At 47.9% G+C, this 27,252-nt stretch overlaps 1 protein-coding gene across 1 annotated transcript in view; it reads left to right on the top strand.

The window, feature by feature from the left end:
- Positions 1-2,047: 2,047 nt before the first annotated feature.
- emilin2a (elastin microfibril interfacer 2a) overlaps positions 2,048-27,252 on the top strand; it is a 32,710-nt gene continuing 7,505 nt past the window's right edge. The window contains exons 1-5 of the mRNA XM_079513046.1: positions 2,048-2,384; positions 3,081-3,209; positions 6,124-6,317; positions 6,888-8,900; positions 26,658-27,143. Coding sequence (XP_079369172.1) covers positions 2,257-2,384; positions 3,081-3,209; positions 6,124-6,317; positions 6,888-8,900; positions 26,658-27,143 — 2,950 coding nt within the window. The 5' untranslated portion in view covers positions 2,048-2,256. The remainder of the gene's footprint in view (positions 2,385-3,080; positions 3,210-6,123; positions 6,318-6,887; positions 8,901-26,657; positions 27,144-27,252) is intronic.

Genomic DNA, 27,252 nt, shown 5'->3' with positions numbered 1-27,252 from the left:
TGCATAGTTTCATTATATAGATATTCCACTGTTAGGTTCTTAGCTTACGTATGATTCATGATGACGATTTGTGTATTACCATGTTTTTGTTTCTTGCTTACTGTAAATCGCTCTGGATTAAGAGCGTCTGCTAAATGCCTAAATTGTAAATTGTAAAGTTTGGATGGCGTATAGTAGGGAAATGTTGACTTCACCCACTTCCATAACCCCCTCCATTAGCTCCATGCATCAGACAATGAGACACAGCCTGATGAAAGCACTGCCTCGTGTGTGTCTGGAGAAGCAAAAATGAGAGTCTCAGAGCGTTTCAGATATGCAGTGTTCAGTTGTGTCCAATGGAAAAGTCATTGTGAAGTTTAAAGTGTGTGTGTTCGTGTGTGTGTGTGTGTGTGTGTGTGTGTGTGTGTGTGTGTGTGTGTGTGTGTGTGTGTGTGTGTGTGTGTGTGTGTGTGTGTGTGTGTGAGTGTGTGTAATGCTGTGTGTGAGTGTGCTGTGTGCGTGCATGCGCCTCTGCTTCCCTACTGATTTACAATAATTTCCCCTCATTCGATACTTTCCTCTCTTCTGTCAGTACAATCAGAATTGTTTTTCCATATATCTCCTTTTCACACCACTCCCTATAGTCCCTTCCCCAATCTCTTTCTTTCTGCTCTCTCTCTCTCTTTCTCTCACACAGAGAGTCTGAGGCTCTATCGGATCAGGAAAGAGTGATATCCTTCTCCACGGCAACCACGGAAACTGGGGAAATGGGCTTAAGCTCTTCTTGCAGAACAGAAATGATTTAATTTGCAGCAATGTTAGCATGGATGGAAACTCTTTCCACACACACACACCACGACACCAGATCACACATCACCAAGTGGGACTGAAGACAGAGAGAGCTGCCTCGACTCTGACTGCTGTGAACCGTGACCGCTCTGTCTCTGTGTGAATCCAGTCTGACTGAGATGCCTGTCCCACAAATTGTGCAGTTGTTGGGCTGAACATGGAGCCATTATTCATTGAGCCGGTGTGTGTGTGTGTGTGTGTGTGTGTGTGTGTGTGTGTGTGTGTGTGTGTGTGTGTGTGTGTGTGTGTGTGTGTGTGTGTGTGTGTGACCTAGCTGGGTTCCAATGTGGCTACAACACTTTGGCTCGGTGGGAATTCCACTAAATGCAACGGACAGACTGAGAAGCTGTGGAATTGTTTTATAGTGGATTTTCTATAATTCCCAGAAAAAGGCAGATTGACTGCAAATATGCAGCTCATATGCCTACTGTTTCCACAGTATCCTAGTCAATATCCTCAAACACATGAGTTACCCCCCCCCACACACACACACACACACCTTTATGTCTGTCTCTCACACAGCATTCCAGAACTTGCATCACAAAAGGAGTTGCTGTTCTTTAAAGCCATTACCCCTCTAGGTCTAGCCTGTTGTAATCAGTGAAGTGTAAATGTAATTATACTCAATTTGATGGCAGAAGAAGGGAAATAAAACTCCTCAAACACTATGCAAATCCTAAAGTAGGCCTAGCCTATATTATGACTTATTATAATTTATGAGTCTGCGGGTTGGTAACCATGGACCCTCATAGATCTTTAACTCTTGAGAGTGTAAATTGAAACTTGAAACCAAATGGACCCTTACGGGTCCATTTGTTTTCAATTTACACTCTCAAGAGTTAAGTTATTGTTAAACAAGTGCATTACTTAATTTACAAGAAGTCTACACAATTAACGAGTCATCTCTCATATCCTATGCTGCTACCAACGTCAACACAGCATGGAATTGAGGACAAAATCTTATCCAACGACAACAACATATTCAAAGTTGTGTGTCTGAGAGGCTATATGTCATCAAATGGTGGTCCGTGGCTCAAATGCCCGATACAAATGGGCCTTGATATGAAAAGGGTTGAAAACCACTGCACTGGGCCAATTTATGACTGCCAAAGCAAACAACAAATAGGCCTAGCTACGACGACACAGCTGAGCAATAAACGCAATAAAGCCAGCATTCCTCCAGATTACTGGGAGGAGGGAGTAGCCTAGTCCAGCCAGGCCCAGCGTCATTCCAAGGGAGTTGCAGACGTGATTGTGGACTTCCCCAAAAAATAAAACTTGAGCTGGAAGTTTGTTGATCAGATCAGTCAGGGGGAACTTCAACTTACACGGACTTTTAGCGCACGTGATGTCAGGCAGCGTAGCCTTTTCCCTCTTTTAAAGGCTATATTTATTTATTTTTTAAAGTGCTGTGAAAACACAGGGAGTATGGAGCGTACGTGGACAATCTTTACTTTGTTTTTAAACTGCATGTGTACTTACGGGGCTCCACCGTCCCTGTCCTTGTTCCAGGGGTCCGCGTACACTGGAGGAGCCGTGCACAGGCATAGAAACAGGTAAGGACCATTTTGTCCAGAGAAACGACACATATTCGTTGATTGATGCTCGACAAAGATAAAACTATAAACAGGAATTGTAGACTATTATTAGGCCGATATTAAATCCCGTTAGATTTTAAAATGATATAGCCTGTATAATATCTCGTATTAAAATGTAATTCAGTCCTAACATTGTGAGTGGGGAAACTGCTGCAAAGTGCAGTTAATCTCCCCCCATATTCTTTAATAAAGTGCGCACTTCCATTAACAATAATGACATCATGTTAATTGACTAGATTATTGGCAGTCGTAGTTTATAAATGTTTGATAGCAGCAGTGCCTTCATCGGGCCGTGTCTAAATGTGGCTCTATCGCTTCTCTGACTGCCAGTCTGACAATCTTCCCAAATGTGATAAGATCCAGTTAATCAGCGGAATGTGATACATGCAGTCTAGCACCGCGCGGCTCCCCATTTAGCACATCTCTCTCCTCGGCCAGATTCAGACCATAGCGATGCTGCAGACAATTGAATAACGCCCAACCCGACAGACAGACAGACAGACATGATGACGCACACAGTCATTATGATGAATGATTCTTTATAGGCTTTCAACGGTCCATGTGCTTATCTCAATTATTATAACTAATAATTTCTCTCTCACCCCCCCCCCCCCACACACACACACACACGCACGCACACACACACGCACGCAGGAACTGGTGTGCGTATGTGGTGCACAGGAACGTCAGCTGCACTGTCCAGGGAGGAGTGGAGAGCTTCCAGGAGCCCGTGGTGGTCGCCCCGTGCCCCGCCTATCAGCAGGACTGCGAGCCGCAAGTCGCGTAAGCATCTATGGGGGGACGTGGGCAGGGGCATGGGGGGGTGGGGGGGGCGGGGGGGGGGGGGGGGGAGGAAGGTTACATTAGGTCAGCATCTATGGGGGGACGTGGGCATGGGGCATGGGGAGGGAGGGTACATTAGGTCAGAATCTATGGGGGGACGTGGGCAGGGGCATGGGGAGGGTCAGCATTAGGTCAGCATCTATGGGGGGACGTGGGCAGGGGCATGGGGGGAGGGAGGGTACATTAGGTCAGCATCTATGGGCTATGGGGGGACGTGGGCAGGGGCATGGGGAGGGGAGGGAGGGTACATTAGGTCAGCATCTATGGGGGGATGTGGGCAGGGGCATGGGGAGGGTACATTAGGTCAGTGTGGTCGTTCTGGTTCCCAAACTTTTTCATGTCAAGGACCCCCACATTTTACACTAATTATCCTGCGTACCCCCATTTGAAAAGATATGCCACGGACGTGTCCATAAGAAAAGATTTTTATGCAGTGATTCTCAACCCGTTTAATTTCAAGGACCTCCAGTTTGACATGCATTATTAGTCTACCCCATTTAATGGCATTTCTATCTCTGAGACCCCAATGTATATTGTAAAATCAATGATAATTTAACTCTCAGAGTTATAGACCCATAAGGATCCATTTGGTTCCAAACTATCATTTAGCTGGGGACCCCCCCTGGAACTCCCTCAAGGACCCCGGGGGGTCCCCGGACCCCACTTTGGGAACCACTGCATTAGGTTATACATGGTTGTTTGTGGCACATGGCAACCTATACTCCTCGAAGAGTTAACCCAACCCCCAAACAAACACGCAAGGCACACACCACAGCCCGCCCCATTAATATATTATCTTCTAGAATTGCCTGTCAATATGAGAGTTTACTACTAAATCGTGGTTGGTAGGAGGATTCAAGCCAAGAATTTGGCTTTTATTGCGCAATTGAATATCTCACAATATTGGAGGGATATTAAACAGTTGCTTCCCATGTGGGGGATGGAGTGGAGGGTTAGGGTGCTTGTTATAAGTCGTATAAAGGACAATCAACATCATTAATCAGAGCTGGTCTGACAACCTCAGTAGGAGTTGTTGTTATTCTGCACTTTGATACAGTGTTTTGCAGTTAAATGTATTTTAAAACGATTGTTTCAATAAGACCAAACATTACAAAACCGTGCCATATTGACCTATCCCCCTCCCCATCACTTTTGTGATCGGAAATGACAAAACAGATTACTCAGATTTCGGGAGGTGTAGTTCCAGACTGACTCTATATATAGCATTCAGACTCAGAGATTGTGGAATAGTTGTCTGGCTATGCAAGACTACTCCTGTTGTATGACTCACCTGCCAGTGAGGAGCCCCCACCGGGAGGACGTAGAGCCTTCATCCTAGTCCTGACATGTGCCGCCCCATCCCATAGGAATACATGTAGTGATATCACCCTCCCCGCCAAGATTCCCTCTCCCGAACACGTATAGAGCGTCGTGGTCCCGCCTTTCATGACGACGCCAGGCCCAGGAAATAATTCTTAATGCATTTTTCCCATAGACATTTCAAAATTAATTTATTTAAAGACCTTTAAAGCGTCGTACAAAGCCAACTCGAGTTGTGACAAATCATGACAACAAACACTTTATTTGGGCCAAACAAATAATTAGAAAGAAGAAAAAAACGTCAGGTTACAACACAGTTTTTTTGTTTGTTTTTTATTCTTTGTAATTATTAGTTTGGTCCAAAACATTGTGTTTGTTGTCATGATTTGTCACAACTCGAGTTGGCTTTGTACGACGCTTAAAAGGTCTTTAAATAAATACTTTTTGAAATGTCTATGGGAAAAATGCATTGGGAATTATTTCCTGGGCCTGGCGTCATCATGAAAGGGGGCGGGACTGCGACGCTCTATAGGCCATCACTTGTGTTTGTAAATAAATGCTCGGCAGCGTGCTATTTCCACAACACATTTGAAACAGGGCTTAAATGGTTAATTCATAATGTATTTTTTTCCCTTCCTAGAAATGTAGTTGAGCTAAAAGTACAACATTTAGTGGAGTGAAATACATAAGTATCCCCAAAATACTGGTCGTAGGCTACTTCGTTACTGGCCACCACTCACTGTGTGCACGTTGGGGATGATGATCTGTGAATTCCCCTCTTGTCAGCTCCATCAAGATAGGACAGCGTTATCTGACAAGAGGCCATTCGAGGACTAGAGGCAGAGATGAAGAGTTTTTCAGGCATAATCCGTTTTCCAGATGCTACACGAACGACCCCTGTGCATGCTTTCAAGGACGTGATGTCATCTATTGTTTCTGCTGGAAACGGTTTGCCTTATTTGGCAAGAAGCTTGAAATGTTCATGACGATAATGTGCTACAAAAAGAATAAAACTAAAGCATACATATTAAGCAACTTTTATTGTTTATTTTTGCCCATAATATGACAATTTCACATTGATGCATGTGGATTATTATGATATCGATTAACCCATTCTGGGCGGGAACCCCTTTTGGTGTTTGGTGCATTATGTTATGCTTTAGCTGTTGAAAAATAGCAGATCTACAAGCTTGTAGATCTGCTATTTTTGAAAAAACGTGAAAATGTGGCGCAAATCTTTGAATGTATATATTCTTAATATAACGTTTTTAACTCAAATATTTGCTTCTGGGGAGGAGGTCCCTGGAACATCATATTTTCAGTTGGGGGTCAAAATACACAGGTAATTCTGGTGCTCCTTGACATGAAATAGTTTGAGAACCACTGACATAGAAACGTAGGTTTTTCAGAAAACTGTCAGGATTTAGAAGGCATTTGTAGAATCTGGTCTCGGGTCTAAATGGGTTAATATAAATGCATACTAACTTTAGAATGATTGAACTAATCGAACGCCGCGTGGTCTTCTCGTCCCAAGGTACCAAACGCGCTTTCGACCGACATACAAGGTCGCCTTCAAGACTGTCACAGAGTTGGAGTGGAGATGCTGCCCTGGTCACCAAGGTCCAGACTGTAAGGATTTAAAAGCGCCGCCCAATCGCCAGAGAGTACAGGGAACACAGCCGCACCACCAGCCAATCCCTGGGCAGACCACCGGCAGGCACTCACAGAGTAAGATATCAACTGTACCGTCAAACGGGCCCTGGCTTTTCACACTGTTTTTTTCCACCCTTTTTGAGGGGCGCTAGCCCCTTCCTACGCCCAGCTTTGTGTTTGTGTGTCTGTGCATGTGTACCACAAACGTGCTGATTTGATTGGCTGAGCACGGAATGTGATGCATGATGTATGATGATAAGAGGGCCCCTCAATTCACACGGGTGTGATTTCTTTAGATGAAAAATGACATTTTCCTTTGAGATTGTAGTAACTGATACTACTACTAGGACAGGGTTTCCTAAACCTTTCCATGCCAAGTTCCCAAAATGTCATATCCTCTAGCTGCGCCCACCCCTGTTATGAAACGGCTTATCTCATGTTATAAACTCAGAACACAAAGGGAGCCTGTAGCTTGTATTTTCATAAATTTTTAACATTCACAATAAAGACTTGCCCAAAATATGGACCCCAGATTGATTGAAAGTGACTAAATTGGCACAATAATCATATGAATTGAATTTGAACTGAATTGTTCATCAGTAAACTGCTTCACAATTGGTTTTGTTTGTTTATTTTGGATTACAGGGTCAGAGCGGAGAGAGGCGGGACACCAAGAGGCGAGGCATGGCGGGACAGACAAGGTTCACGTTCTGGAGAGCGAAGTGCAGCGCCTCTCTCAGACCGTTCAGGACCTGCAGGCCGCCCTGACGGGGCTGACCGCCAACCTCCGCACCGACCTCCAGGAGGACACCAACAAGCTGCTGGTCACTCTCCTCAACAACATGCGTCCGCCAGACAGCACCTCGGCTACGGGCACAGAGGAGAGCAGAGCCGTGCTGGACGGGCATCAGGCCACCAGAGGAGGAGCGGCTGGAGAGAGGGGTATAGAAAAGATGATGGCCAGGTTGGACGACATGAACGAGGCCTTGAAGAGTAAGGACGAGGCCATGGAGGAGCTGAAAGGAACCGTGACTAGCCAGGAGGGGCAGATCCGCCTGCTGATGGACGCGTCACAAGCTCAGGCTCCGGTCGTGCACGGGGAGGGCGGCGCTCCAACCGACCTCGACGTCCTGCAGACCTACATCGACGACAAATTTGTGAAGCTGACAGCGGACGTGAATCAAAACATGGACGAGAGGATGGCCACGCTACGGAACTCCTGCGACGACAGGATCCAGACTTTGGAGAAGACCTGCGAAGAGGGCCATGAGCAAAACCTGGCCAGCCTGACCACGCTGGTCAACGCCAAGGAGGCGGACTTGAGGAAGGAGATCCGCGCGCTGCGTCTGGACATGGCCGCCGCAGACGGACCCGTACGGACTGGACGGCAGACTGGTCCCACTAAACAGGAAGAGGACCACGGTGACCACAAAGACCTGTGGCGCGAGATCGACCGGATCGCAGAAGCTCACCGGATTCTTAATGTCCGCATAGACAACGAGCTGGCCAACCTGTCTGCTGGGCCTCAGGAGGACAACGACAACGATTACACGCTCATGATCGAGGAGTTAGAAGCACGCCTCAATGTTTCAGAGCAAAATGCGGAGCTCCACTGCTTCTACATCGAGGAGAAACTCACCCGCACGATTGCGGATGAGGCGGAAGCACTTCGGAAGCTACTGGAAGAGCGTCTGACCAACATGGAAGACCAGTTCACCAACATGCTGGTAGAAATTAGCAACAACTCCTTCCCTGGCATGTTTGGCGACTCCATGGACGCCATCCAGGCAGAGGTGAACAACAACAAGTTCCTCATCCAGGGCTTGGACGATAAAGTCAACGCTGTTGGAGAGATGTGCTCTGCAGGATGTTCAGGCTCTGGTTCAGGGGATTCTGCAGGTTCCGTTAGTCCGTCCACCTCATCTGCCGGTTTAGAAAACGTAGTGAAGGACGTGAGACTGTGCAGGACCAACTTGGACGTTCTAAACACTGACGTCAGTGCTAACTCAGACAAGCTCAAGACACTGGAGGACGTTATCAACAGGCAGGTAGCTGGACATCAGCAAGGAACCAAGAGCATTGAGGACTTCAAGAAAGGATTGGTTAATCTCCAAGACAATGTGATTAGTCTGGCTGGAACCGTTAATGTGTTAGGTGACTATCTGAACAAGTACTCTCAGGATCTACATAAAATTAATTCCACGTGTGCTCTGCGCTGCCCCCCGGGCACCCCGGGCAGCGAGCACGGGGCAACATCAGGCACATTACCCGGCAGTCAGACAGAACTGACCGACAGACAGTTGGACGGACTAAGGGACAGACAGTTGGATGGACTAAGGGACAGACTAGAAACCCTCAATAACCAGATGTCATTTGAACTGGGTCAATGTAAGGACAACACCCGGGATGTCTCTAACGGCATTGCTGCCGTAGACAGACGCCTGACGAGACTTGAGGGGGTAGGCGGAAGTTCCGATGGGGTTTCTGGTAATGTCCTTGGACTGAAAGACTTGTGGGACCATGTGCACAAGATGAACGCCACCCTGGGGACTCAGACCGGTGACATCAGCTCGCTGGAGGGTTCACTGCAGAGCTTCCAGGCACAGCTCTCAGCGATGGCCAAGCATGTTCTGAAAGACATCAGCGCCAAAGAGCCAGGTGAGTTACACCCCGATGTTGTCATGCTTTGGTGACATCACTGACATGTCTGGCATGACGTTATTGACGATAATAATGAGAGAAATTGCCAAGGGCCGCTGAGACATTGACTCAGAGTCGGAAAATGTCTTACGCGACACTTGCATTAATATGTAACAGCGTGTGCAAGAGTGTGGCCTTGTGTTCATGTGCGGCAGAGGTCAGTGGTGGTCCCATGAGCCCCTGCCTACACGTTCTGTACAGTAGGGACCTCTCACCACCTCTCACCACCATTCAATCTGAAAGCAACTGAACCGAATGGGAACTGAGAAATGAGAGCATATCCTAAAGTAGTAGTAGAAGACTAGAAGTCCATTATGTCAGAGCTCAAAACCTCTAGCTTGAACAGCAGTCACGTGTTGTTAAAGAAAATAGCAGATGATTATAGATGAGGACATGGCACTAGAGAGAGAGGGGGGGGGGGGGGGAGAGAGATTCTGTCCTGAACAAAAGGAATACACATACTACTATAGTACTCATTACAGTAGGTAGGTTCACATGATTGACTAGATGGCATGCCAACACCGTCAATAACAACAATTCTGTCACAATTGAGAAAACGAAGAACTGGCGGTCACAGCTGTTGCCATTCAGAAGACACAGATTCACATCAGCACAAGCACACAATTCAATAGCAACAAAGGAGTACTTGAAAAAGATTAATTTCCACAAAGTCTTTGATCCCCATAGAAAATAAATATCAAAAGCCTTTAGTAGACTAATAGCAGAGTAATATAGTAAGAGAGTGGCGACACTAGCGTTGACTCCCATTGTAACAACAAGGCACCCGCTTTGCAGCGAGATCAAAGCGTGTCACCACTCTCCTACTCTACACTCTGACTAATAGCATACGCAGCACAAACAGTGACAGGCAGCAGCTGAGGACCTTTAGTCGTCTTCTACCTGGCTATATAAGGTCAGTAAATTCCACAGCAGGTCACTCTAAATGGACATCATTGGCCGATCTACATCGACATGTTGTGAGCTTGTAGATTGACTTTTTGAACTACTTAAAAATGTTTTCCAAAATTGTAAAAAAAAAAAAAAAAAAAAAGGCAAAAAAGTTAGGGACAAGGGGTAAGGCACTGGCAAAAATAGGGCCCAAAGGGCTCAATTTTTGTCACCGCTAAACCCCTTATCCCTAAACTTCTTTGCTTTTTTTTTTACTATTTTGAAAATCATTTTTGAATAGTTCAACTAGCCAATCTACATTGACACATTGTGAGCTTGTAGACTGGCCATTTTAACTACCGGTATTCAAAAATGTTTTGCAGAATAGTAAAAAAAGGCAAAGAAGTTTAGGGATAAGGGGTTTAGCGGTGACGAAAATGGAGCCCTTAGGGCTCTATCGACACGTTGTGAGCTTGTAGATTGGCTAGTTGAAAATAGTAAAAAACAAAAAAAAGTAGTTTGAGGATAAGGGGTTTATCATGGACGGAAATAGGGCTCTAGGGCTCCATTTTCGTCACCGCTAAACCCCTTATCCCTAAACTTCTTTGCCTTTTTTTTTTTTTTACTATTTTGCAAAACATTTTTGAATAGTTAAAATAGCCAATCTACAAGCTCACAACGTGTCGATGTAGATCGGCTATAGTTGAACTATTCAAAACTTGATGTTGGTTTTAGTTACCGGAGCCAAATTCACGAAAGAGCACCTGGTGCCATTTGCATTTGTAATATATAAGGTAAAAGTCTCCACAATTTGGGGGCATAGACTGTGGTATAGATGTGGCGATTGTGACAGGGCTCTAATAGTCACTGCATATAAATGTTATTACCGGTAAATTGTTGAGTCACTGTAATTCAAGCAATTTACAGCTGTGTCAAAGTTACAATCGGGGAGATTTGCCCTGTGAAGACCCACGTGGTGCACACACAATCTCCTCATTGTACAGTATATTGTACAAATTGTCTCATGAGGAGTAGGCTATAATAAACGAGAGGCCAGACATTAAGCAAACAAGCTCCTGGTGCAATGAGGCGTGATGATGCCACCCATTCTGAGGGCCAAGAAGCGTCTATGGTTGTGGCCACATCGTATTTTACAGTAACAAGATGTTAAGACTATACAATTGGACCATAACAGGATATGGCATTATGTGCCTCCTCTCTTATTATGCAGTTTAATTTAAGATTTCCCAACTAGTAATATAACAGGAAATTAAGTGGGGGGTGTAATTGAAAATGAAACCTTGATTACAAAAAGTCTGTTTCGGCGTCCTTCTCAGCTCACTGTTATATTCTTTATCCCGTGTGACAAACATCTGTGTAAACACAGAGCTGATAGAGTGATAGCCGTGTAATTCATAACATATTGGATAGTGTGAGTGACCCGGTATCCAGAGACTAGTATATATCCGCTCATGGCAGGCAATTGTAGGTGCTCTTTCCTGAGATTAATCCCCCACATAGTGCTGGTTTACATGGAGGTTGAGACGAGGGGGATCAAATACCACATATGGCTGCGGGGTATTTACAGAACAAGGAGGGGACACGGCGGTGAATTCACTGTGCTTTGCATGTCATTCAGTATCCAGGGCTGCAGGAGTCCATAACCGAAAACCCCTGAATTTGTGTCATATGCAGGTTTGGTTATGCGTAATTCTCCGCCACTCTCTCTCTCAGCCCCTCAATGATAATGATTTACTCACTTTCTTTATCACTCCCATATGTTGATGTTAGGAAGTTGCAGTGCAGTATTGCTATCTTTCCCACTTGCTTTAGTTGTGTGGTCCTCTTTTGCGCGTCATGGCCTAGTTTATAACAGAACACTGAATGAGACCTCAACCGCAGCTTCACCAAAACAAACACGCGCACACGCACACACACACACGCACACGCACACGCACACGCACACGCACACACACACGCACACACACACACACACACACACACACACACACACACACACACACACCATGTACACATCAACACCATTCTCCTGAGGTTCCCGTAGGGTGACCTCAGCCTGATGAGGAGTCTGGTGTTCATTAGGAACCCTGACTCACGGCTGGAGCCAGAGGCTCCTGATGGAGAGGAGTGAAGCAGGGCTCCACACCCAGGACCAGATGCTTCTATACTGCCCTCAGCCGTGATGTCACGAGTGGGGCCCCCGGCCCCGGTTCCTCCCTTTTGTTTAACACACACGCACGCACGCACGCACACACGCACGTGCACGCACACGCACACGCACACGCACACACATACACACACACACACACGCGCACACACACACACGCACACACACACACACACACACACACACACAAACTATGGTATGAAAGAAGGAATGGAATAAAAAGGGTCATGGGTGGAGAGGTTGAACGCTGGGTGTGGAGTGACAGAGCGTAAAGCCTCAGGGTTACCCCAGCACCACCCTGGCTTCGATGAAAGAGGGTAGAGCAGTTTCCAAGCAGTGATATAATGTTTCATTACTTAACACTGAATCTAAAAAACCTCACTTCCACGCAACCAACACATTAGCAGGAAAGAACTGGCCACACTTCAGCAGACACTGGTCTGACGGTCATGATTGCCTCTGAGTACACAGATCGTTATATTTCTACAATGTGGCCGTTTTTCGTGGAGAAACAGTCATCATGCTGCCAATAGTCTACTGTTCACTGTTCACTAAAGCCCCATGACAGAGGGAGTGGGACAATGTGATGGGGGGGTATAGCATGAGGGGTCGCTTGTGCTTTTCACTAGAGGAAAACGAGAAATAGCCCCCGAATAGATATAAAAACCTCCCGTGAAAAGTCCCAGTTCCATGGGTGTGGTGGTGAGAACATCGAACGAAATGTTTCCTTTCTTGGATTGATCGACCCTAGTTCTGCCTCACGGTCACATGAGGCTGCAAACAGATGAGCTGTTGTTACAACATAACTGAAAGATTTATGCGGAATAGCTGTGGCCTTACTCATTGCACACGGACGAGAAATTGCAAGTTGCAAAATGTTGGCATGGAGTCATCCGGCAGCAGCTGCTGTGGAGTGGACCCAGAGAAGAGCATTGCCCGCTGAGTCCCGGGCGCGTTGGTTTTCCCACGACCACTCTCCCATAGGGAGTTGCAGTTTTTGTTGCCTCATTAAAAGCCTGTATCAGTGGATTCAGGCAATTTCGGAATTGTGCCCACGGACAAAATCTTTAGATGTACCAACTACCAGGCTATGTTAACGAAAGCTGCCAGACACACAGTATGATATCAAATGCAGGGAGAAAGAAAGAAAAGAGCTCAGTCTAAAAATGTGATACTGGCCTTCGCTGTGGGAACACTACGGGCGCTGCATTTATCTGTCTTGCAGAAATACTGAGCAAGAGACATGAATGTAGAGTCTGCTTTACTGAAAATGTACAAACTGCTTGTTCTCTCAGAGGGGTGGCTGAGCATTTTGCTGGAACAGATACCATTGCTTGCTCTGGCACTCACTAATCAAAGTCCTGAGGAAAATCATATGTGCTTCCACTGCTGCTGTGGAGTTGACCTTTCTCACAGAGGTCCCTGACAATTCTTCAACCATTTTTCTTTTGGGAGGTGAAGCCTCTCCAGCTCAAATCGCTTCCTCCTCTCCCTCTTTGCTCTCCTTCTCAGTCTCTCTCTCTCTCTCTCTCTCTCTCTCTCTCTCTCTCTCTCTCTCTCTCTCTCTCTCTCTCTTTCCGCTGATTGAAATCTCTCCTTCCGAGAATGCCAGAGGTCTTGTCCTTCTCTCCTTTCCTGTCTCCTTAGCGTGGATCCACAGCCAAAGCCACAGAGTGTGAGAGAGATATAGGGGAGGGGGGGGGGGGCTGTTAGTGTGCTAGTGTTATCTTTATAGAACTTGGGGTTTGGTTTCACGCATCTGTGCGTCTTTGTGATTGATCGCAGTACAAACCTTACATTACATTACATAAGATGGACAGAAACAGTACAAGATTAACTGTCTTTGCAGTGATCAGTTGGAGATACACAAGACTTCAAAGGCTATTTGAAGTCAGTGCGCTGGGTTGGGAGGAAAGGAGGCTACGGGGAAGTGGCCATGGCATAAAGTGTAAACTATAAAGTAACTGAGTGCATTTACTCAAGTACGGTACTTATGTACAATTTCCAGGCCTTTACTTGAGTATTTAATTTTTGTTTTGATACTTTGTTTAGAAGGAGCAATTATTATGGTTTTTATTCCTCTACATTTGACAGCTTTAGTACTAGTTACTAATACTACATTATTATTATTACTATTTCTATGATCACGATCTACTGCGTTGTGAGTTAGTAGATCGACTATGTTCGAATAATATAGTATAAAATAGGGTTTAAGTGGTTGTTATATTTCGATGCCAATACTTGTGTACGTTGACAAGATTTTGAACGCAGTTACTTTTGCCCAAAATCGGAGTGCTTAATAATACCTGCACCACTGCTGGGAAGGAACAGAAAGTCGTACATCACGAGCTCACGAGTTAAGTGAGTATTTTCAGTCAACACTGGAATTATGAGGGGAGAACTTTGACTCCAACACGCCCTAGGGAGATTATGCAGAATGACTGGAGGTGTGAGGTGAGCTGTTTCCATCTGGGCCCGTGGCCCTGCTGGAGCTCTGGCCCTGGAGCTGTGGCCCCCAGAGCCCATCTGGAAGTCTTCAGAATCAGAGCACAATGGAACACTGAGATACTGACAAACCGCCATTCATTGTTTCAACAATGTCAAGGTGCGTTTCTTTTTCGGACGAATAGAGGAGGGAATTTCAGAGGACATGAAAGAAAGAAAGGACCTCAATTTATGTCGATCACGTTTGCACACTGTGACACTGCCGGAAAATATTTCATCCTTTTTAACGTTTTCTTCGGACCAGGGTCGATTCTTTTCCCCTGCATAATGAATACTTTTACTTTTGGTACTTAAATACATTTTGATACCAATACTTTTGTATACATTTAGAATTCCGGACTTTTACTTCAAGGAGGTTAGGGACCACCTGATGACCTCTCTAAGGAGGTTGGGGACCACCTGATGACCTCTCTAAGGAGGTTGGGGACCACCTGATGACCTCTCTAAGGAGGTTGGGGACCACCTGAGGACCTCTCTAAGGAGGTTGGGGACCACCTGAGGACCTCTCTAAGGAGGTTGGGGACCACCTGAGGACCTCTCTAAGGAGGTTGGGGACCACCTGAGGACCTCTCTAAGGAGGTTGGGGACCACCTGATGACCTCTCTAAGGAGGTTGGGGACCACCTGAGGACCTCTCTAAGGAGGTTGGGGACCACCTGATGACCTCTCTAAGGAGGTTGGGGACCACCTGATGACCTCTCTAAGGAGGTTGGGGACCACCTGATGACCTCTCTAAGGAGGTTGGGGACCACCTGATGACCTCTCTAAGGAGGTTGGGGACCACCTGATGACCTCTCTAAGGAGGTTGGGGACCACCTGACGACCTCTCTAAGGAGGTTGGGGACCACCTGACGACCTCTCTAAGGAGGTTGGGGACCACCTGACGACCTCTCTAAGGAGGTTGGGGACCACCTGACGACCTCTCTAAGGAGGTTGGGGACCACCTGAGGACCTCTCTAAGGAGGTTGGGGACCACCTGACGACCTCTCTAAGGAGGTTGGGGACCACCTGAGGACCTCTCTAAGGAGGTTGGGGACCACCTGACGACCTCTCTAAGGAGGTTGGGGACCACCTGACGACCTCTCTAAGGAGGTTGGGGACCACCTGACGACCTCTCTAAGGAGGTTGGGGACCACCTGATGACCTCTCTAAGGAGGTTGGGGACCACCTGATGACCTCTCTAAGGAGGTTGGGGACCACCTGATGACCTCTCTAAGGAGGTTGGGGACCACCTGATGACCTCTCTAAGGAGGTTGGGGACCACCTGATGACCTCTCTAAGGAGGTTGGGGACCACCTGATGACCTCTCTAAGGAGGTTGGGGACCACCTGACGACCTCTCTAAGGAGGTTGGGGACCACCTGAGGACCTCTCTAAGGAGGTTGGGGACCACCTGATGACCTCTCTAAGGAGGTTGGGGACCACCTGAGGACCTCTCTAAGGAGGTTGGGGACCACCTGACGACCTCTCTAAGGAGGTTGGGGACCACCTGATGACCTCTAAGGAGGTTGGGGACCACCTGATGACCTCTCTAAGGAGGTTGGGGACCACCTGATGACCTCTCTAAGGAGGTTGGGGACCACCTGATGACCTCTCTAAGGAGGTTGGGGACCACCTGAGGACCTCTCTAAGGAGGTTGGGGACCACCTGATGACCTCTCTAAGGAGGTTGGGGACCACCTGATGACCTCTCTAAGGAGGTTGGGGACCACCTGATGACCTCTCTAAGGAGGTTGGGGACCACCTGAGGACCTCTCTAAGGAGGTTGGGGACCACCTGATGACCTCTCTAAGGAGGTTGGGGACCACCTGATGACCTCTCTAAGGAGGTTGGGGACCACCTGATGACCTCTCTAAGGAGGTTGGGGACCACCTGATGACCTCTCTAAGGAGGTTGGGGACCACCTGATGACCTCTCTAAGGAGGTTGGGGACCACCTGATGACCTCTCTAAGGAGGTTGGGGACCACCTGATGACCTCTCTAAGGAGGTTGGGGACCACCTGATGACCTCTCTAAGGAGGTTGGGGACCACCTGATGACCTCTCTAAGGAGGTTGGGGACCACCTGAGGACCTCTCTAAGGAGGTTGGGGACCACCTGATGACCTCTCTAAGGAGGTTGGGGACCACCTGATGACCTCTCTAAGGAGGTTGGGGACCACCTGATGACCTCTCTAAGGAGGTTGGGGACCACCTGATGACCTCTCTAAGGAGGTTGGGGACCACCTGATGACCTCTCCAAGGAGGTTGGGGACCACCTGATGACCTCTCCAAGGAGGTTGGGGACCACCTGATGACCTCTCCAAGGAGGTTGGGGACCACCTGATGACCTCTCTAAGGAGGTTGGGGACCACCTGATGACCTCTCTAAGGAGGTTGGGGACCACCTGATGACCTCTCTAAGGAGGTTGGGGACCACCTGATGACCTCTCTAAGGAGGTTGGGGACCACCTGATGACCTCTCTTAGGAGGTTGGGGACCACCTGATGACCTCTCTAAGGAGGTTGGGGACCACCTGATGACCTCTCCAAGGAGGTTGGGGACCACCTGATGACCTCTCCAAGGAGGTTGGGGACCACCTGATGACCTCTCTAAGGAGGTTGGGGACCACCTGATGACCTCTCTAAGGAGGTTGGGGACCACCTGATGACCTCTCTAAGGAGGTTGGGGACCACCTGATGACCTCTCTAAGGAGGTTGGGGACCACCTGATGACCTCTCTAAGGAGGTTGGGGACCACCTGATGACCTCTCCAAGGAGGTTGGGGACCACCTGATGACCTCTCCAAGGAGGTTGGGGACCACCTGATGACCTCTCTAAGGAGGTTGGGGACCACCTGAGGACCTCTCCAAGGAGGTTGGGGACCACCTGATGACCTCTCTAAGGAGGTTGGGGACCACCTGATGACCTCTCTAAGGAGGTTGGGGACCACCTGATGACCTCTCTAAGGAGGTTGGGGACCACCTGATGACCTCTCTAAGGAGGTTGGGGACCACCTGATGACCTCTCTAAGGAGGTTGGGGACCACCTGATGACCTCTCTAAGGAGGTTGGGGACCACCTGATGACCTCTCTAAGGAGGTTGGGGACCACCTGATGACCTCTCTAAGGAGGTTGGGGACCACCTGATGACCTCTCTAAGGAGGTTGGGGACCACCTGATGACCTCTCTAAGGAGGTTGGGGACCACCTGATGACCTCTCTAAGGAGGTTGGGGACCACCTGATGACCTCTCTAAGGAGGTTGGGGACCACCTGATGACCTCTCTAAGGAGGTTGGGGACCACCTGAGGACCTCTCTAAGGAGGTTGGGGACCACCTGATGACCTCTCTAAGGAGGTTGGGGACCACCTGAGGACCTCTCTAAGGAGGTTGGGGACCACCTGAGGACCTCTCTAAGGAGGTTGGGGACCACCTGATGACCTCTCTAAGGAGGTTGGGGACCACCTGATGACCTCTCTAAGGAGGTTGGGGACCACCTGATGACCTCTCTAAGGAGGTTGGGGACCACCTGATGACCTCTCTAAGGAGGTTGGGGACCACCTGATGACCTCTCTAAGGAGGTTGGGGACCACCTGATGACCTCTCTAAGGAGGTTGGGGACCACCTGATGACCTCTCTAAGGAGGTTGGGGACCACCTGATGACCTCTCTAAGGAGGTTGGGGACCACCTGATGACCTCTCTAAGGAGGTTGGGGACCACCTGATGACCTCTCTAAGGAGGTTGGGGACCACCTGATGACCTCTCTAAGGAGGTTGGGGACCACCTGATGACCTCTCTAAGGAGGTTGGGGACCACCTGATGACCTCTCTAAGGAGGTTAGGGACCACCTGATGACCTCTCTAAGGAGGTTGGGGACCACCTGATGACCTCTCTAAGGAGGTTTGGGACCACCTGATGACCTCTCTAAGGAGGTTGGGGACCACCTGATGACCTCTCTAAGGAGGTTGGGGACCACCTGATGACCTCTCTAAGGAGGTTGGGGACCACCTGAGGACCTCTCTAAGGAGGTTGGGGACCACCTGATGACCTCTCTAAGGAGGTTGGGGACCACCTGATGACCTCTCTAAGGAGGTTGGGGACCACCTGAGGACCTCTCTAAGGAGGTTGGGGACCACCTGATGACCTCTCTAAGGAGGTTGGGGACCACCTGATGACCTCTCTAAGGAGGTTGGGGACCACCTGAGGACCTCTCTAAGGAGGTTGGGGACCACCTGAGGACCTCTCTAAGGAGGTTGGGGACCACCTGATGACCTCTCTAAGGAGGTTGGGGACCACCTGATGACCTCTCTAAGGAGGTTGGGGACCACCTGATGACCTCTCTAAGGAGGTTGGGGACCACCTGATGACCTCTCTAAGGAGGTTGGGGACCACCTGAGGACCTCTCTAAGGAGGTTGGGGACCACCTGATGACCTCTCTAAGGAGGTTGGGGACCACCTGATGACCTCTCTAAGGAGGTTGGGGACCACCTGAGGACCTCTCTAAGGAGGTTGGGGACCACCTGATGACCTCTCTAAGGAGGTTGGGGACCACCTGATGACCTCTCTAAGGAGGTTGGGGACCACCTGAGGACCTCTCTAAGGAGGTTGGGGACCACCTGAGGACCTCTCTAAGGAGGTTGGGGACCACCTGATGACCTCTCTAAGGAGGTTGGGGACCACCTGATGACCTCTCTAAGGAGGTTGGGGACCACCTGATGACCTCTCTAAGGAGGTTGGGGACCACCTGATGACCTCTCCAAGGAGGTTGGGGACCACCTGATGACCTCTCTAAGGAGGTTGGGGACCACCTGAGGACCTCTCTAAGGAGGTTGGGGACCACCTGATGACCTCTCTAAGGAGGTTGGGGACCACCTGATGACCTCTCTAAGGAGGTTGGGGACCACCTGAGGACCTCTCTAAGGAGGTTGGGGACCACCTGAGGACCTCTCTAAGGAGGTTGGGGACCACCTGAGGACCTCTCTAAGGAGGTTGGGGACCACCTGATGACCTCTCTAAGGAGGTTGGGGACCACCTGATGACCTCTCTAAGGAGGTTGGGGACCACCTGATGACCTCTCTAAGGAGGTTGGGGACCACCTGATGACCTCTCTAAGGAGGTTGGGGACCACCTGAGGACCTCTCTAAGGAGGTTGGGGACCACCTGATGACCTCTCTAAGGAGGTTGGGGACCACCTGATGACCTCTCTAAGGAGGTTGGGGACCACCTGAGGACCTCTCTAAGGAGGTTGGGGACCACCTGAGGACCTCTCTAAGGAGGTTGGGGACCACCTGATGACCTCTCTAAGGAGGTTGGGGACCACCTGATGACCTCTCTAAGGAGGTTGGGGACCACCTGATGACCTCTCTAAGGAGGTCGGGGACCACCTGATGACCTCTCTAAGGAGGTCGGGGACCACCTGATGACCTCTCTAAGGAGGTTGGGGACCACCTGATGACCTCTCTAAGGAGGTTGGGGACCACCTGATGACCTCTCTAAGGAGGGTGGGGACCACCTGATGACCTCTCTAAGGAGGTCGGGGACCACCTGATGACCTCTCTAAGGAGGTCGGGGACCACCTGAGGACCTCTCTAAGGAGGTTGGGGACCACCTGATGACCTCTCTAAGGAGGTTGGGGACCACCTGATGACCTCTCTAAGGAGGTTGGGGACCACCTGATGACCTCTCTAAGGAGGTTGGGGACCACCTGATGACCTCTCTTCCAGGCCAAGGCTTTATCCATTTAAGATAGATGAATGGGAATAGATCCAGAAGAGTGGGACAGTCCGGAGACACACACAGAGACACGCACGCACGCGCACACGCACGCGCACACGCATGCACGCACGCACGCACGCACGCACGCACGCACGCACGCACGCACGCACGCACGCACGCACGCACGCACGCACGCACGCACACGTGCACACACACACACACACACACACACACACACACACACACACGGCGATATACAGTATATATATACAGTACACTTTACATGAGCTCAAACAGTCACCACCCAAATACAATATTTGAGTTGGGTTTTTTTACCCCAGAGTTTGTTTATTACCCCATAAACGCACACCTGTGTTGATGCCTGAGGTGATGGGACCGTACTGGCACTGGCGAAGGCAACGTGTTGTGAGCTTGTAGGTCTACTATAGTCAGAGCATAAAGTAAGCTAAAAGGTAGGGTAAGTGATATTAAGACCTGAGGTCGATTCTACAAATGTCTTCTAAATCATGACAGTTTTCTGACAAACCCATGTTTCTATGTCAGTCAAACTATTTCATGTCAAGGACCCCCAGAATTATATGTATTTGGCCGCCGACCCCCATCTGAAATATGTTTTTCCAGGGACCCCCCAGAAGCAAAGATTTGAGTTAAAAAACGTTCGCTCTGAAAGAATATATATTCAAAGATTTGCACCACATTTTCACGATTTGTCAAAAATCTACAAGCTTGTATCGCGGCACTCGGTGCTGCGCTATGAGCTTGTAGATCTGCTATTTTTCAATAGCTAAAGTATAACCTTTCGATTCCTGGTCGTGGAATGACCTGCAATCCAGACTAAAATTGGCCTCAAAAGTTCCTTTGAGAAGTTTCAAGAGTCATCTTAAATGTACAGTCCAACACCTGCACATGTTCGGACATGTAGGCCACTAGCCTTTGCATAGGCCCTTATATATATTTTTTTGTGTTCACGTGTAATTCAGCTGAGTTTAGACATGTCAAATATCCCTAAAACAATTGTTCAAGGCTATGTGCAACCCTGCACTCAAACACTCGGGGAAGTTATAGTGCAGTATATATTCCAGTAGCTACCGTAGGGCGGATAGACTTCACACATTACAGACATCGCTGACTGACCTGGTTCTTCTCATCTCTGAGGACTTCCCCAAACTACTGAAGGTGAGCTCAAAGATACTTGCTAGTATGCAATTGCAATGATAGCGATGCTCGACCTGCGGGCTGCAGGGTCAAATAACCCATTTTGACCTGAGATCAGATTCTAAAAATGTCTTCTACATCCTGACAGTTTTCTGAAACTGTCAGTCGTTCTTCGATTTTTCAAAAATAGCAGACCTACAAGCTCATAGCGCGCCATGAGCTTGTAGATTGGTTAAGTAACCAACAGCCAATTAGCTGCTACAAAACGTTATGCAAAGCTCGGCCAATCACAGCGGAAGTTCCATTTCTCCAGAAAAATAAAAAAGTGTCACTATAATAACTATAGTGTGGTTTCCCTTTGGGCAACCACACTAGTAATAATACAAACATGCCACTATCTCTGTACGAGTCACCATCGTCTTCAATAATACATCATTTGGCCGATCGAGACCTATTTGTGACACTCAAATAAAAGTAAAATGCAACTTTTGGCTTGCCTTCTTTTTTTGTGATGGGGGGGGGGGGGAGTATTTTCTAAAGAACATAAACTACTAGGGCATGGCTTTCTAACTGGTGGTCAGTGAAGGTATTGCATGTGGTCCCTGGCCAAGCATATATGTAGGAAGGTATTATGTAGGAGTGAACATTTGTATTTTATTTTATTTTATCGACCACTAGTTGAGAAACAATGCACTAAAATTGAGTGCATAGGACATCATGATCCTATATGATGTCCTCCTCCCTGTAAGAGAAGAGCTCCAGAGAGTGGGAGTGTTTGTGGATTACGAGGAGTGTCTGCGGTCTCCTTTTATGAGTTCATCGAGCTATACTCTTTCACTGGCTGCACCTTCACAGAGAAACTCTTTCCCTTCTTCAGTCCACAGCCTATAATGATGCTGGTAGAAACTCTGCTCCTCTGATCATCTCTCCTGCAGTCTAGTCACCCGTGGCAGATTTAACAATTGCTGGAAGCCTCCAGATTGTTAAATCTGGAGGCTTCCAGCAAAACTGAGCATAGCGGGCGGCTATGCGGTGGATGGCGACCCCCCCCCCCCTGCGTATAGTGCAATGAAGCGTCCCTGTTCAAAGTGCCCTAAACAAACATTAAAAGTCCATAGACTTGGCTGCCACATGACGTAATCCTGAAAGCCAGACGTTGGAGGGGCTAGCGCCCATCAAACAAACAAGAAAACACGCTGACCATTCTGTTTCCCATTCCTTTCTAAGGAACGCTGCTCTCAATGAGGACATTATCACCTTTACAGTAAAAGCCAGGTTACAGATCCTTCCCACCAAACTCAACCTTTCCCTCTGGTTCCCCTCCACCCATGCACCGCATTGCTTGCATCACACCACAGGGCTTGTTACAGAAACTATATCACACATTCTGAATGGCTGTTATGCCTATAAAGGGCTTTACATAGCACGCCACGACAGAATAGTTGATCTCATAACAAAGGACATATCTAAACATGTTACACTGTCTATGAGAATGTATACAAACAATCCTGTGTCAAACCATCCATGTTTCAACTCTGTACTGAAAACCCTGACATTTTTGCACATCTCTCTGCTAACACACCAGATGTTGTTGTGATCAATGAAGAGAACAGATCAGTTTTCATCCTTGAAGTGGCCTGCACCTTTGATTCTAGCTTAGAGGAAGTACCAGCCGCTCCTCCAGACCATCATAGGGCTAGGCTTCAGGTGCAATCTACTTGTGTTTATCTTCGGCAGCCTAGGACATGTACATAGTTTGGTTGTAAGAGGCTTCCAACAACTTGGGATGCCAAAAAGCAGCTAAACGGCGTGCAAAAATGTGCAAATATGGCGAAGACGCTGTTACGTACTTGTACCCCTGAAGGGTGTGTGGGTATTTGCCCGGGATTTGCTGCTGATTGCATTCAGCACCTTGTAAATATTTGTGTCCTTGTATTGTATCTCTTATGTGGACACAAATAAATTATTAAAGTGTGTGTGTGTTTGTGTGTGTGTGTGTGTGTGTGTGTGTGTGTGTGTGTGTGTGTGTGTGTGTGTGTGTGTGTGTGAGCGCGAGTGCGTGCGTGCGTGCTTGTGTGCGTTATTGTCAATACGTTTGTGTCGCTGTGAGACAAACAAAAACATATATAGAAGATTATGTGCGCCGCCCTGTGGGCATTAATGTAAGCACCTCCTCAACACCTTGTCGTGACACAGTCTGTCCTTTAATCGTGCCCATCCTGCAGTGCACAGTGTACTGTTCCTCTGCCGTTCAGACACATCTGTCTGTCCTGCGCTACACTCATAACACTCATACGGTGTGTCACGACAAATCCTGGGATGCGACAGTGACTAATGGGTCCCCACCCACCCCCCACAGCAGTGACTCAATGCTGGTTTGAACCAATAACATCTGCTTTTGGTGATGCCCTTGGTTACGACACTGCTCGTGCGTGCGTGTGTGTGTGTGTGTGTGTGTGTGTGTGTTTACAGTAAGTGTGCAATAGTCACTCGTCTGCCTGTGTGGGACCGTACTACGTACAAATCTTTTTGTCCTGGCTTGTGTCTGCGGATCTGTTCCATGTGCGTCTGCTTCCCCAATCCCCTCAGTGGTGAAAAGCAACATGTACATTTACTCAAGTACTGTACTTAAGTACATTTCTTTGTTTTGTTTACTGGAGTATTGCCAATTTTCAGTACTACTTTGAAAATAGACAACCTACAAGCTCACAATGCATTGCGGAGCTTGTAGAGTTGCTATTCTCAAAAGATTTGTATACATTTGAAAAGTTCTGAAATGGGAAATTAGTACTTAGTACTTTCTACTTTTGGTACATTTTGATACCAATACTTTGTACTTTGTAACTCAAGTACATTTTTGAAGTCCAGACTTTTACTTGTAACAGATTATTTCTAAATTGCAATGTTGATACCTTTAAAAAGAACAAAAAGTGAGTACATCTTCCATCAGTGCAACGCCTGCACGTGCGTCCATGCAGAATTTGCTGTGGTTGCCTTGCCCCCCATGGTGAGAATACAAGCCGAGGGCTCGGGGGAAATAGGCCTTCATCGCCGTGTCTCGATGCTGGAGACATGGCTGAGGAAATGAAGTTGATGGCTCAGATTCGTGTAGAAAATGACTGCTGGTTTTAATTTGTTTTTGATTACGACTGGGGTTTGTGAGAGGTCTGTGGCCTCCCCCGTTACAACACGAAGGCCTCTTAAGCCGTTAAGGACGGGAATGCATCTGTGTGTCGCTTTCACTTTCAACCCACTTTTAACAGTTATGTTAAACTTTAGCTGTTGAAAAATAGCAGATCTACAAGCTCATAGCGCGGCACCCAGTGCCGCGCTATGAGCTTGTAGATCTGCTATTTTTGAAAAGTCGTGAAAATGTGTGCAATTCTTTGAATATATTAATCATATTCTTTCACAGCAAACGTTTTAAACTCATATCTTTGCTTCTGGGGGCGGGTCCCAGAAGCAACAACATATTTTGAGATTGGGGGGTCGGCGGCCAATTACATAACATTTTGTGGGGTCCTTGACATGAAATAGTTTGAGAACCATGCACTGATAATAGAAACATAAGGTTTTTCAGAAAACTGTCAGGATTTAGGAGACATTTTGTAGAATCTGGCCTCAGTCCTACACGGGTTAATGGTCGATAGTGCTGTCGTTGACGGGCGGGGGAAGTCACTGTATAACCACAACGAGACACGACCATGGTGTGGATGGAATAGGACTTTCAGAACTGCAACTTTTCAACTTTAAAAATGATGATTGCTAATATGATCATGTTCGCACACCGGGCGGCCTTGAGCTCCAAACTTTTATTTCATGAAGAGGATACATTAACGTTTCGACCCCTTCGAGTCTTCGTCAGGAATTAACCCATTCAGGACGGGAACCCCTTTTGGTGTTTTAAGCATTATGTTATATTTTAGCTATTGAAAAATAGCAGATCTACAAGCTTGTAGCGTGGCACTCTGTGCCGCGCTACGAGCTTGTAGATCTGCTATTTTTAAAAAATCAGGGAAAATGTGGCGCAAATCTTTGAATATTATATTATTTTTGAGTGGTGTAAACCACTCCTACAACTGGCTTTGTTAGTCTGTCTGTCCGTCTGTCTGTGCTCAAAAAATGAGCACGGTTGCTATGGTCACCCAGTTTACACAGGTGTGATTTCATTACGTCAGACATTACGTCAGACCACAGCTGATCAGTCTATATAAGACATTACACCACTCAGTTCACACGGGTGTGATTTATTTTTTTTATACATTTGAAAACCTGTGAAATGGGACATTAGTACTTTCTACTTTTGGTACTTTTAAGTACATTTTGATACCAATACTTTTGTACTTTACCTTTACTTGTTACAGAGTATTTCTATACTGCAGTATTGCATTCTAAAAAAATGACTAAAAGTTTTCTGAAAAACCTTTTTCATGTCAAGGACCCCCAGAATTATCTGTATTTGGCCGCGGACCCCCATCTGAAAATATGTTGTTCCAGGGATCAGAAGCAAAGATTTGCAACAAAGCCAGTTGTAGGAGTGGTTCACACCACTCAAAAATCTTTTGAAAATAGCAGCTAAAAAAATATGATTGACCACAATCATGGATCGGTGATCGGTCATTAAAATAAACACACAGACATTGGGTGGGCCAAGGACAATTTCAAGATTGTCATGTGGGCCCTTTATTGATCCTGAAAAAGTTAGGAACCACTGCAATCCAACCAGGGCAACTGTTGCTAACACTAGACATTATATCACCTGATGTGATGCAATGGGTGAAACACCTAGCTGGGAGGGCTGGTGCCTGACACAATGCAGGGTCTGTTAAAGCTATTTTCTGCTGTCTGTCCCTCACAGCATATCTACAGGCTCAGGTAATGTCTGCGCCCTCAGGGGGTAATCCTGGCATGCATCCCAGTGCTTTACTTGGAGAGGTCCCTTGTGGTCCAAAAAGTCACACCCTGAAGAAAGAATAATAATGACACAATTTTAAAAAACGGCTTTGAGTCGGCATAGGTCGGACGGCTAATGTTGGACCAACATCTTAGATGCATGCCGTTAAATGGGAATTAACAAGCGTGAGGGAAAATATGCGGTTTGTGAATACACAAAGACAAAAGGGATTTATTTTTATGAGCAGGTTGTAAATCGCAGGCTGTTGTGCCGTACGTGTTTATTATGTTAGGTCGGATGGTGGCATCTGTCGAGGCAAAAACTAATTCCACACCGTTAAATGGCCCCTCTCTCTCTCTCCCTCCCTCTCAAAAAGGAATGACCTTGAGACCGGAGAGGCCTGTAGTGGGTTCTGCACCGCCGGACTCGACCCAGACCAGACCCAGAGTCACCCAGATCCACATTCCCCTCATCATCCCTCACCATCAGCCCTACAGCCCGCCACGCCAACAGCCGGCCCGGCAGCCCTCCAGCCCCGTCCACATCCCACAGCCCGGCTCACCCCAGCAGCCCAGTCAGCACCCTTCCAACCCGCGACAGCACACCCTGACTCTGATCCCCACCGACCCGCGACAGCCAACCCTGACTCTGGTGCCCATCAGCCCGCGACAGCCCACCCTGAGTGTGGTCCCCACCAGCCCGCGACAGCCAGCCCTGCCCGCCGCGGTCCCCCCCAGAAGGCCAGTGTTGGAGACGGGCGAGGCGGGGCCTCCCGGGTACATGCGCAGAGTGACCGTGAGGAGGGGCTCCGAGGACTCGTCCAGGTCGTCCGTGCCTCTGCAAGGGTTCGCCGGAGCTCCAGGTGCGTGCGTGCGTACACACATACACACACACACACATGTGCAGTCGCGCACACGCACACACACACATGGCATGACTCAAACAGCTATTTATGTCTGAGTGAGTGAGGG

This window comes from Electrona antarctica, assembly GCF_951216825.1.
Source record: "Electrona antarctica genome assembly, chromosome: 1".
NCBI lineage: Eukaryota > Metazoa > Chordata > Actinopteri > Myctophiformes > Myctophidae > Electrona > Electrona antarctica.
Note: the sequence above shows the minus strand (reverse complement) of the source record. Positions and strands in the feature narration are given on the sequence as shown.